The sequence below is a fragment of the Scophthalmus maximus genome, chromosome 16 (assembly GCF_022379125.1).
Source record: "Scophthalmus maximus strain ysfricsl-2021 chromosome 16, ASM2237912v1, whole genome shotgun sequence".
Taxonomy (NCBI): domain Eukaryota; kingdom Metazoa; phylum Chordata; class Actinopteri; order Pleuronectiformes; family Scophthalmidae; genus Scophthalmus; species Scophthalmus maximus.
The window spans coordinates 15,953,379-15,966,515 of record NC_061530.1 but is presented as its reverse complement, the minus strand read 5'-3'; the positions used below and the strand labels follow the sequence as shown (position 1 = coordinate 15,966,515).

General features: G+C 43.9%; 1 protein-coding gene across 2 annotated transcripts in view; it reads right to left on the bottom strand.

Moving 5' to 3' along the window:
• dock1 (dedicator of cytokinesis 1) overlaps positions 1 to 13,137 on the bottom strand; it is a 156,985-nt gene that overhangs the window by 6,333 nt on the left and 137,515 nt on the right. For both annotated transcript variants that reach the window (XM_035613879.2, XM_035613880.2), the window contains exons 41-46: positions 12,206 to 12,347; positions 11,739 to 11,820; positions 9,682 to 9,766; positions 8,225 to 8,311; positions 6,444 to 6,620; positions 5,015 to 5,098 (exon numbers count right to left, since the gene is read on the bottom strand). In XM_035613879.2, the coding sequence (XP_035469772.1) occupies positions 5,015 to 5,098; positions 6,444 to 6,620; positions 8,225 to 8,311; positions 9,682 to 9,766; positions 11,739 to 11,820; positions 12,206 to 12,347 (657 nt within the window). The remainder of the gene's footprint in view (positions 1 to 5,014; positions 5,099 to 6,443; positions 6,621 to 8,224; positions 8,312 to 9,681; positions 9,767 to 11,738; positions 11,821 to 12,205; positions 12,348 to 13,137) is intronic.

The window sequence follows — 13,137 nt, the reverse complement described above, 5'->3', positions numbered from 1 at the left end:
GTGATACGCTGCGCTAAAGCATTAAACAGCATCTTGGGAAAAACCGGTGAGCAGCTTGAAAAGAGATGGGGAACATGTATCACTGCGCCTAAAAAAAATCCAGGATCTTTTGCTCCCTCAATGTTAGTTAGTGTGCTGTGCTCCACAAAAATCAAAGCTTTGGCACAGTAAGATAAATGAGAGGAGGCTGCAGACACCCTGCAAGGATCCCCCCCCCCCCGGGTATCGAGCACCTCCGTCATCGCTGCTGGGACCTCTCGGAGGAGAGGGGTGCAAAGAGGAGCGGGCTGAAAGAGACAGAAGGTGAAGGAAAGGGTGGCAGAGGGGAGCAGGAGGAAGGGGTGGGTGAGGAGGCGGGAAGACAAGAACAAAAAAAAAAAAAAAAAAAAAGAGAAAAGGGGGCGATAAAACAGGGAGGGTGAAAGCTGAGGCAAGATTCACGTCTCCCAGGATACCCACATCTTTTTATAGACCTTAGAATGATTGAGTGCGACTGAGTGGCGGCATGGCAACGGGATTCTGCTTGGTGGCTGCACGGTGTTAAGTTCATTGTGGAAGACATTTAGGCTCAAGGTTGCAAACACACACGTGCACGCACACACGTAATAACAAGTGACAACAAAAATTTACGATTTGATATGAGTGAGAGATATTACATCATGTGACGCTGATGTTAATAGCACATAATTGGACAACAGAGACCCGAGGCTGCGTTTATAAAATCCTACATTGATCAACACTCTACAGCTCATCTTACAAAAGATTAACAATGCATGCTGCAAAATAAAAGTATATGCTGGGAAACAGATGAATTATTTATAGGGCAAGGAGCACAGTTGGAATGCCAGATTAAAAAACACACACTGATATTTTGGCCGGGAAGGTGAGGCGAGGCCATGGGGTTTCGTTTGGTAACACGTTGCAGTGTCAGCTTGAATAACTGGACTCTTTTCAAAACACAAATATTGGAAGAAATGGCCAGACATCTCAAAATTAAAGCAGGCAAAATCACACTGTCATCACGAGGACACTTCCTTGACAGAGAAAAATACTCGCAGTGACAATACGACTGGTTTGGGCATCGCTGCTCTGATCCACCGCACTTTATATAAAAACTGTCGACAGATAGCAAACAATGTCAGACAAGTCTAGTACATGCTGGTTACTTCCCCGGCACAAAATGTGCCAAAGAAAATGAGAGGCTGCGAATGCAACAGATAAAGAGCCAGATTTACCCCTGGTGACTAAACCAAAATAGTATGTGACGACTCAAGTGCAAAACTCAAAAATAAAATCAGGGAAGGCTTCTCAGTAAAAGAACATTTTAAAAAGTGACTTCAGAGACATCAGTGACTCAGCCGACCTGATCTCCTCGGGCAGGTCGTTCCAGAGCCTCGGGGGCCCTGACTGCAGAAGCCCCGTCCCCTTTGGTTTGCAGCCAGGCGGACTGGTACAGACAAAAGACCTCTGCCCGAGGATTGCACACACATACCTACTTTCTTCAATTCTGTGCCCCCGAGCTGTTAATAATGATTTACCTCAACATTAAATGGGGTGTAAATAGTTATGACACCAAAACATGAACATAAAAAGGAGCAAACTAGAACAGCACTTAGAACAAAGCAACAAATAAAAAGAAATTAGATGGATGCATCAAGGTTTTTCTGTAAATATCGCAGGGTTGACGTTTCTCTCTATGTATCCACATTGCCATGCAAATCACAACAATTGAAGTAAACGCACAGACCTTTTCAGGCGACACTTTGTGGGCGTGCAGGGGATACAAATGAAGCCCGCGGGCCCATTTCAACAACAGGCAAATGCCAATGCTATCAGCCGACGAGAAGTATGAAAGAAATGGCATCGCCGTTTAATATGGGCACTGCCCACTGTTCTTAGCTGAACCCTGTCATTCTATCCCTCCGCTAATGCTCAGTGAGCAGACTTCAGAGCCCCACATCGGGGTGCTGGGGCAGCCGCGCTGCCTTTCTCTAGGTACTGAGGCTTTGATGACACATTAAGCCTTTTCATGAAGGTCACAAAGGTCTTTGAGACACAGTCAGCAGTGAGTCGGACCGACTATTAAACAGACGGACTCCACTCTATGTGAGGTGAAGGGGAATCAAAAGTAAGAGTAAGAAAAAAGTTCTGCATATATGCATGCGGGTATGTTGTTGATGCCCAGGTGAAAATGAGTTTGCGATTTAATGCATTGATCTCGCTGAAAATTGTAAGGTCTCGATCTTATGTGAATTTCGCCAATGCAAAGAGGTCGCGAAAATTGCATCTATTCTCCCGACGTCACTGACGTGCGCGTCCGAAAGAGACTAGGCGATCCTGCAGCCAAACTCGTGGCACTGAACCATTACTATGTAAATTGCCTTTAGATAAAGTATGTTTAGATTTGGCTCGATACAAATAAAACTGAATTGAAATTAGATGCCTTTAACAACTTGTAATAAAGTGGCTCACACTGCAGCGACACGTTGAAGGTACATTTTAAGCATCAGTCCAAAATCGGCGCTAATTATAACAAGAAACTACCTACTCTGTATTTGCCAGGGAGCTTATTTCCATGCCTAATTTCCTGATTTCCAGTTGCTCATTTCCTCTCTAATTACTAGATGAGGACAATGTGTGTTTCAGAATAACAGTGTTGCACGCTGGCTCGTTTCTCCCCTTTAGGTTTGGAAAAGTCTCGTCTTCATTTGTCTCATTTAGACGGATTCAAGATGGGAGATAAACAAGCGTGTTGGCTCTGGCAAGGCTGATAGTGTTTTGTATCAACAACTCCGCCTCACTCACCTCCTGTTAAAAGTTCCCCATGTGCATGTTTGCCGTGGGCTCTGTAAACATGTTCCTGCCTCCTCCATGACACGTCTCTGTGATGATCACACCAAAGAACTTCAATCGAGTCGTTCTGTGCTTATGGAAGATGCAAACCAACCGCAGTTTCAAAGACTTTTTTAGTCGGGGACATTTTTAACCTGACACAGCTGCCGAGACAAAGCGAGTCATTCCTCTCATACTGGTGGAACTGGTGTGTACAACAGAGCCCCTGCTAATTAGCACTGTGGGTTGTGGGTGGAGGATGATTTCGAAATTGCAGTAGTGTGATTTCTAACGCCGTCTTGGTCCGGCTGAAATGTCATATTTGTTGCTGAAATGGAAATTTTTCACTTTGGAAGCGACACAAAGATTTGAAACCAAGGCTGTTTGACTTTTACATTATTATTCAGAGCATTTCTTTTGGGATGAGTATAAAAATAACGCGAAGGTCTTGAGGGTAAAATCTAGACACAAACTCCAACCGTGTCAGATACAATGTATTTGTGATATTCATACTGACACATTTATTTTTACCCTCACCTGCTTTGTCAGCTTCGATTTCAGTCACTAGTTTCCTACATTTTCCCACGTTAACGAGATGATAAAACTGAAGTAGCAACCGATCTTGAAAGAGCGATTATTTAATAGTAATTATGAAAAAGAAAAAAAACAGCTTTACTTCCAATGCAAAAAAATAACCGTGAATGGAATCACAAATAGCATCAAACCTGAAGACTTCAGTGTCAGAGGCAGGGAGGCAAAACAAGAGCGGCATATTCCTGTTGCCTTCTAAAGACAAAAGGTTTCGTAAACACAGGAGAGACAAACTTTTTCAGATTCGGCGGAGCACCGCACAGAGATATACGCTGCACAAAGTTGATCTATTTTCAGACCACAGAGGAAGGAACAACTATCGCAAATTAACTTCCCCTTTGTGGCTATAGGAAACAGCCAGGAAAAAAAAACAAAAGTACTTCTGGTTCAGTGCTCAATTCCAGGGTGAACCATATAAGGCAGGAGACCATGACTTCCCAAAGTATCAAAGCGACGATTAGTTTACAGCTAAAGAGTTGAGAGAGAGCAAGAAAAGAAGCAAAACAGAACAGAAAACCTACAGTGCAGCAATCTAAAATCCCAAAGGGATTTTTTGTTTTGTTTTTTTGTTTTTCCTCGAGAAAGCAAAGATAGCCAGGAGTTCATTAATCAAGCATGAGCCACGAATGAGCCTAACATCGGTTGAGCATCGTCGTGAGCTGTTAAACAGCACATGTTGCGTTGGGATGTTTTCCAACAGCGCGTGTGTGTGTGTATATGTACGTTTCCCGTCTGCTGTGTGCGCACATCCGCTCAGTGAGGATGCAAAGCTCGCAAAACTGCCAGTGCTGATCTCTTACCGTCGTTCCATGCAGTGCAGCTTCCTGCCCAACTTCAGACTGTTTGCTTCAGCACTATCTGTCCACTGACGTCGTCAACACACTTATTCTGTGGTGACTTCAGTTACCGTCCTTGGACACTCTTGCCTTCGCACTCAAAAGTTCTTCAAATTATATAATATCTTTTTTGCAGAGGCGGTTGTGACACATTTCAAACATAAATATATCCTTTAGTATTTAACGTCTCCACTGTCGCTGGAACCTTCCAGAGGATCTGAGAGATGCTGAAAATGTTGATTTTTTTTATACTTAAATTAAAAACCCACGTATCCACTCTGGCTTAATACTAGTGTTTTATAAATATATGTGGTTTTTTTCTGTGCTGTATGTACTATTTATTTTATTCAATTTTGTTTCACAAAAAATAGAAATAGAAACGTACATATAAGGCCACTACATTTTCAGCACCTGATGCAGAATAACCCCAAAGCAAATTCATGCAAATTAAGAAATCGCAGTTACGCCGAAAGACCTCCATGCCTCTCATGTTCCTCCATACCATCTAATTCATGCGTGGTATTTTGACAGTATGCATTTCTTTACATGCGCCATGGAAAATGGGATGACAGAATATGTAATTCTTTTTAAAGAAAACAAGCGTGTACCGAGTGATGAGCTGGACATGGGACTTTTCCTTGAACCCTGACATCTTTAAAGCAGACTAATGCTTTAGAAACTACAACATGAAGCGTCAGCATGATCGTCTGCACTTCACAGAAATGCCGGTGACCATTCTGAGGGGCTGTGCTCACCTGCCAGGCGATGAGGTCCTTCAGTTTCTCTATCTTGTCAAGGTCGTCTTGATGTTCCTGCATGTACTTGTCGTTGAAGAAGGCCTGGAGAACGGGGAGAGGAGAAACTGGGGGTTAAGTGTGTTTGCATGAAGGGAGGAAGAGGAAGAGGAATTGCAGGGGGGGAATGAAAAGGAAATTGTTTGGGACCAGGAGAGGCTGGCGAGATGAAAACAAATTCAGTCAAGACATCCGTCTGTCCTCTACTACCTGCAGTATTTCACTGAGATAAAGCAGTGACCCTGAGGGCAAAAGAATCCACATCGCACTTCCTGACTCATACTGCACCATTTCACAAGACCACTTCGAATCTATTCCAGGTATTGATTTATGCTGAAAAACCAACGGCCACTTTTTTTTCTTCTTCCATCAAACCCAAGATAAAAAGAATTTCCGTTTCGACACAAGACAATATTGTGTGTTGGTGAATAGAGTGTGCAGCCAATAAACCAGTGACAACACTAGAAATATGATAAATTATATTTACTGTAATTAGAGAATTAAGGTCATCGTAATAAGGATATTATTTCTTGAGTTATCCAAACGATTGTGCCACGTTTTAAGAAGTTGATATCATGTTCATTAAAACGGCACAGTGGCACAAAAACAGGAAGTTGAGCTAAGTTGAGCTTTTCAAATTGAATTACAAAAAAAATCTAACAAATTTTTGATGATCTGTGGTGTTGAGAGGCAAACAATATGTGAGTGAGTGAGAAGTCCCAAATGTAGAGTATTAATGCTGATGGCAGGAGAGCGGCTAGGATTTGAAATATGCATGAGATCATGATTTGTTTTCAAAGCATGAAATGAAGCCCAGGGAAATTATTGTCTGTCTGAGTTAGTTTTGAATAAAGTTTGATACGTTAAAAACTGATGACGTGTATAATAACCTTATTATAAATCTTAACTCAAGGAATTTGCTGGCTTTTTTACCCAGGATGTTCGCATTCGATGACGCAGTCACCTGCATCTCTGTTTCTGCCGTTTCTGCCCGTCCATACTATAATGCTCCTCGTAGTTTTCAAACGTTTCCGAACTTCTCAGATTTAGGCGCTCGAAAACTCCAGAGTAGTGTCGACGGCAGAATTTAAATGTTGCAACAGTGATGAATTTAAAAACTTAAACAAAGTAAGGTGCATGTAGCCTAAAAGGTGCCGGTGGGCTTACTTTCCAGAGAGAAGCAGGCTGAATGATTCCCCCACCTCCAGTCTTTATGCTAAGCTAATTGGCTGCCGGTTCTAGATTCAATTTTACAGTACAGACATGAGAATAACATTTGGTTCTGGAAAGCGAATATTTCCCAAAATGTCAACCTATGACTTTAAGGCTCCTGTTAAAGTGAGACAATATAGAGATTTAATAAACCCAGACTTTTTTTCATGTTGATTACCTTCTCATAGTTGGCAAAACCTCCCATGACGGCTGGGTCCACAATCCCGTTCAGCAGCATGGAGAGGGGATTGATGGGAAGGTTGGGGTCGGTGAGATGCCTCTGCACGATGCTGCTGATCTTCTCATTGGCCAACTGCATCGTTTCTATGGCGTTTTCCAGTGGACTGATCTCCTCCTGTGCAGCGGAGTAAGCGAAGGTGTCACCGAATATTCTCAGCGCTTACTCACCTCTTTTGGTGTTTATACACATACATCACTACTGTCTCCGTAATCCCAACGATAAAGTGGAAACATTTTATCTTCACCAACTAGGGGTAGCTTATTAGAAGATGGGCTAGGGAACCCTCAACTTAACACATAAATCATGTAGGATAGAGGAGCGATGAATCATTTTTTGCCACTGCGCCCATACGTGAACCTGCAGCTGTCAAATGAAGACGGATAGTGCGTCGGTGAAAGGGAATTTCAAATGCCAGGTCACCAAATATGATTGGCAAATCTAAGAGAAGATGAAATAAAACACGACGGTTCGCGCTGTCATGAATTCCACGTCTGTGTGAAAGCGGATAACAACATTACATGGTGGAAACAAAACAAAATCTATCACCTCCTTGCAGATTTGCGACTAAGAATTTGGAGGAAACATAAGTGGATTGTTGATTCAATGTCAGATGTAAACTCCAGCCCGAAAAAGAGGAAGGAAAAAAAAAAGGTGTCGCGCCAGGAAGACAAATCTCCAATCTCTGTCGGTATGTCTCAGGCCAGCTTGATAAAAGGCGTTGTCAGATCGGTCAGATCGAAGGCTTTAGCCTGGTGGATCTTGGCCCAGTCATTAAGCTTTAAATAGAGAGTCTGACCTCAGGGACCAGGCCTCTCTCCCTGACACTGACAGTATGTTCCAATGCAGTCGAAAGGCTTCTGCTCTGAATTACTGTGGCACCGGAGAATAACACTTCACTACCTGGAGTCAGGAGTCGAGGGGAGGGATCAAGTGTTTTTTACTGAAACGTTTGTGGATGTAGTGGCCGGAGGGGCCATTGTGGTGAGCTAAATGCCCGGGATGCCTGGTGTGTGGGCGTCGCTTTGATGCCATTTGCCGGTTATGAAGGCAGCGTGCGCAGACTGTAGTAAACATCCCGGCAAACCCTAACCTCTGAGAAGAGGGGGAGGGATGTTCCCTCTCTCTGCGGCTAACTAACAGCACTGACATGAAAGTGACTAATCAAAGCCACAAATGAAATAAATAGTAATTGATGGCAGAATACCTAGCCAGGATAATTACGCTAAGTAGTGCATTTGTTTTGGGACAAACTAATGAGGCAGACGGAGGCAGGAGTCTTGCGTCTAAGTGATACTGTACGTCTCGACTTACATCCCTGTTCTCATTTCTCCACAGATAGCGACCGGATGCCGTGTGCCCACTCCAAGTGCAACAGTAAACACTGAAATCATTTGTTTTCAGTCAGACCCGGTTTTCAGCGGAGTAATCCAGGTAATTATATTAGAGGAAAATCAAAAGAGAGTAAGCTCCTAACACTAGTTCCAGTTGTTTTTGCACTGTGTAGCTATTTCCAGTGGAAACGAGCTTTAAGCAGCGCTCTGTGAATCAATGGGAGAGAACGTGCCCTGTCGTTAGTTTGGGGAGTGGCACGCCGGCGTCCAACGCGGCTGTCTATACGGCTAAAGTGGACAAATCATATCGATTGCCTCCGAGCAAGGGCTGCGGATCCTCATCTGATTAGGAAGCCTGCCTGGCACACATGCCCTTCTTCTACTCACTGTGGAGACCGACTTCACTTCAAACCACCGCAGGATGCCAGGGAGCTTGTATGCCGTCGTGTACTTGGTCCTCTCGATCCACATGTTCTGTGGACAAAATGACAAAGACGCAAGATAAAAAGGTTGACAAAGGGGAACACTGTCAACATGATGAGGTGCAGGTCAATTTTGCAGCTGCCAGACCACATGGAAACATCTATACTACTACGTTTAAATCTTGAAATGACATTTAGTGTGGACGGCAGGCCAAAAACGCAGCAGCAGCAGGGATGCGTTTTGAAATGAAAACGTAGTTATGTGGATGTAGCCTGTAAAGCAAGTCTGCTCACAGACAATCTAAATCAGATGCAATTTCCTCAAACACACATAGTGAAGCTCAAATAATGACTTTAAATCGTATGACGAAGAAATAAAATACACCACTGTACATGAGGATTTTCTGCATTGCAATAGGATTTCAATATTTAAACAGCACAGGAAAAAAAGAAAACCCCCAATATAAACAATTTAATAACTCAACTTGAAAATATGGCAAATCACAAATAAGTGTATGTTGACAAGGTGGACAAACACAATATGTCTCGCAATAGATATGCATCGCCTCTCTGCCACGACCGGGAGTCCTATCTGTCTGCCAACATTACAGAGTAGGTCTGAGATGAGTTAAATACATCATCCTGCTCTGCTGAAGCGACGCCACAGTAAACGCACAGAGCAAACGAGTGAACGGATGCTATTCGTCTTCCCTTGTCATTTTCCAACCTGGACATTAAGTGTGCAGCAAACATATTTCATTAGATGCACTAAAAATCTACATGCGACAGTGGGACTAGGCAGTTGTGGATCGTTGTCAGCCATTTTATTTAGTCCCGTTGTCAAACACTGCATGCGTTTAAAATAAAAATAAAGTATATGGGGGAAAAAAAAATTGTTCTGCATATAAATGAGTGTTCTGCTACGCTACTGATTTGACTCTGCGGGAAAGAATGTGTGGAGCATAAACCTCAAACTGTAATCCAGTGGCGTCCCGCAATGAATTACAAGACGAGAGGAGCAATACCGAGACAAAGGAGCAGAAACCTGATCAACACAGATGCAAATGAAAAGCCCCTTTCAGGTTTGCTGCTTCTCAGCATCAGAGACGACTGAGAAACTGCCTGAACAGGCCTGGGGATCATTATCCAGCCTGTTGAAATATACCCTGTGTGTGTGTGTGTGTGTGTGTGTGTGAGAGAGAGACAACAAATATCTTTCAGGAGTAAAAGAAAAAAAATGCCTACCTATGCCAGTTATCATTTGACACCACCAAAATATGGGACATAAATTCACGTGACCATTATCATTATAACTTATGAAAATCAAGTTTACCTTTAAAAAATTAAACAGACGAACTTTGGCATGGCAGAAAAAGTAAAGCAAAGGGGGGGGGGGGGGGAGAGAGAATTCATAGCAATTACCGCAAATTCATTGTCCGGGTCCTTCTCTCCCTTCCTCACCGGCCTGGAATACTGGAATTTATGGACTTCATTTACTGTGTAGAAGCTGTGGAGGGAGAAAAATCAGCACCTGAGTAAATTAAAACTGTTATGGGCAATCTACGGCTTGATTCAAAGGTTGATTGCTTCGCTTCAGGTCAAACACAGGACAGGCCCCATTCCGGACTTGCTCTGCCAGGAACCCGCGGCATTTAGCACCACTGGTTTGGACTCGCCCGTCTAAGGCACAGCCTAATCTACACGGAAAATAGATTAATTTTTGGGCGGGCACACACATCACCGACAGCCACCGACACATCAGACATATGGAGAAGCGGCTGCAGCCTATGTGACAGAGAGCACATGAGTAGCAGGGATGAACTTTCCTAGAAAGAAAAAAAGGTTAATAGACTTTTAACACTGGGAAAATGATGGTGTTACAAAGTGGCTGTGGGAGCAGCAGTCTGGGCATGTACATGGTCCCACACACACACAGACTCATCACTTGCTCTTTTTTCCACCTCCCTTTCTCTTGCTGCTAGAAATCCACATTCACACTTTCCTGGGGGAATTAGTACAGCTCTATTATCCTCACACAGCATATTGCATTTCCAATTTCTAAACCCATGCTGTATGGCTCAAGGAGCATAGTTAGACTGTTTAGCAAACCGTTTATGAATAAAATATGAAACGAGTCCGCGTTGTCACAAAGCCACTGCCCTCTTGTGTTTTTCCATCGCAGCAGTGAGTTTGTGCAGATGGGCTGCGACAACTTTTCTGACTGATGAAGTTTTTTGCTAATGAACAAACAGCACAAAGCTTTTGTGACATTCAAACCGCCGGGATAATTTTGAGGCTCAGGTCTTAATGGCCCTTACTACATTATATTAACAATCAGAGGTTCCCTCTCGTGATTGGTCACAAAGGGGCAAACCCGCTATTTAATGAACGCGACGAGACCCGTTTGCAAATTAGCCGAGAAAACGTGGCATCGACCTGAGAAACAGAGCCTCTGAGCTTCTCATCTGATAAACAGATTAATAAAGCAGCTTTGAATCAGCTGTACAAACCCCAATTAAACCTTTTACACGCAATTAGCTGGCAGGCTAGAGACGACGCAGGAGCACGGCCCGGACAAAGCAAGGTCAGAAAGGTGGTGCGCTCTGCCTGCCTGCTGTGACCGTTTGGCTCAACCAGCCCAGCCTCATTGCTATGCACCGCCGATCTTTCGCACTAAACGAGAGAATACATGAGAATAAGCAGAGCGATAGGGACAGAAAGAGACAACCAGGAAGAGCAGGGTGAGCAGAGAGGACAGAGTTGGCAGAGAAAGACCGACGGACAGACAGCTCTTTAAACACAGTTGTCTAAATCCAGGATACTAACATTCCCATATTCGAGTCAGAAGCAGTAAGCAAACAAGCCAACTCGGCCGCTGAGGGGATCAATGCAGGGGGATGTGACCAAAGCTGCAGGCTCGTGATAAGATCAGTGCCCAGGTATATTTGCCAGAAGGTTTTTCCAAGTAAATGTCTTCTTTTAATTATGTCCAGTGATGCGCTGGATGGCGTATCAAAGTGAATTTGCACAGCTGAGCGACGCAGTGCATGTCTGGCGTACAGATTGGGCAAACAAGGAGTGCAGGGGGCCCCCGCGCTATTTGCTGTGGCCCCCGCGCACGACTCAAAGGTATTAATGATGTCAGAGAAACAACGTTGTACTTGGCGAAGTGACTAATAGGAGATGGCTGTGGCAAGTTAATGACGACGAGCACGACGACAAGGTCAAACGCTGTTTGTTCCACACAGACGCACATTTACATCAAGATTTAATCACCTCTGCCTCAGCGGTCCTCAACACAACACAAAAAAATGATAATGCACTTTAGCATGTCATGGCATAGCTCCCTAAATAGGTTTTGAGCGACTGGAAAAAGTAACACACTCTAATCGTAGAGAAACAAGTGTGTGTGTGTGTGTGTGTGTGTGTGTGTGTGTGTGTGTGTGTGTGTGTGTGTGTAGCGGGAAAATCATGCTCACCTCAATATTTGTTCGGATACAAGCTTGTTCTGGAACTTGGCAGGCAGGTCCAGGATGGGTTTCACTGTGAAACACTGGATGTCTTTCGCAGAGACATCAAGGACACAAACGAAACGGCTGAACTCTGATAAAATACAATCACTTAGGATGTGATGATCGTTCGATACTATTGTAAATCTTATTCCTATAATTTCTTTAAGGTACCTCTCTGATGTATACAATAGATGGCAGCTCATTGCATTTACACATTTCATCACTTTAAATGCCATTTTGTGACTGTATTGCGTTGAATATTTACAAGGAAAACTGTATTTAATATCAATATTGATTTAAACTTCATGTCCTTGCCCAATAATTGTGTGGTGCGCTAAAAAAATATATTTTTTTTCATTCTGCAGCAGCAACCTGAAACATTTTAACATATACTTACAAAAAAAAAATAAAAATAAAGATTGTGCCAAGGATACTCTGTCCGGAAGAACACTTGGTGTCCTCGCTGGGCGCCGTGGTCGTCTTCATCTTCTCTGCATTGGGAAACTGTGTGAGGAGACGCGCCTCGAAATCCTCCCTGCGCTCATACTCCTTCCCGCGGTAGATGAACATTTTGTTCTGAGGGACAGAAAAGAAAACAATGAGACCTCGGATATGTACATAAAGGCAGGCACACAATCGTGCAGGCTGGTGCTGACTGGCACACATTATGTGGACATGAGGTACCACTGTCCCTGCTTTGGCAGTATTGACGGCATACAGTGTCATTTCATAGACCATTTCACAAGGACATTAGATCCAGTAGCTAAAAGTCAGTCAGTGGTGGTGGTGGCGGGGTCTAATTGGCGCCGGTACTGTGGTGGCTGGGTTAAAAGACATTATGATAATCTCCATATTAAATCTTGGCAAATGAGGTTGACAGAAAGTTTCTGGGCACGGATTCAGTGATTGGTCGATCCGGGCTCAGGGCGGGCTCTCTCGGGGGGGGGGGGATTGAGAACTTCTGTTTTAGCGAGCTGACAGACTGCAAATGGCAACTACCACTTAGCTGCGGGCTCTGTCGGAGAGCGGAGGCTGCTCACCACAGCTAAGCGAGGAAGTTTGCGTTCAAACCACTTAGCGGTTCAGATGTCTTGCCTGTTTCACATGAGTGTGGTGATATCACGGCCGTGGAGGAACGGGGCCCTCTTCCCGTCTCAGCGACTTGATGGAGGGCTTACTATAAATTACAATGCTCATTCATTAGCTTAACAGGGACATAACACAGCTTGAAAGTCAGGATCTTATCTGGGGAGAATAGAGAAGCACTTTTTTACATTTCCGTCTTTCTTTCACAGACCATCACCACACAAAAGCTCACACACAGCAAGCCCTGTCCCCGATGCACCGCACACATCTCCACTCCCCA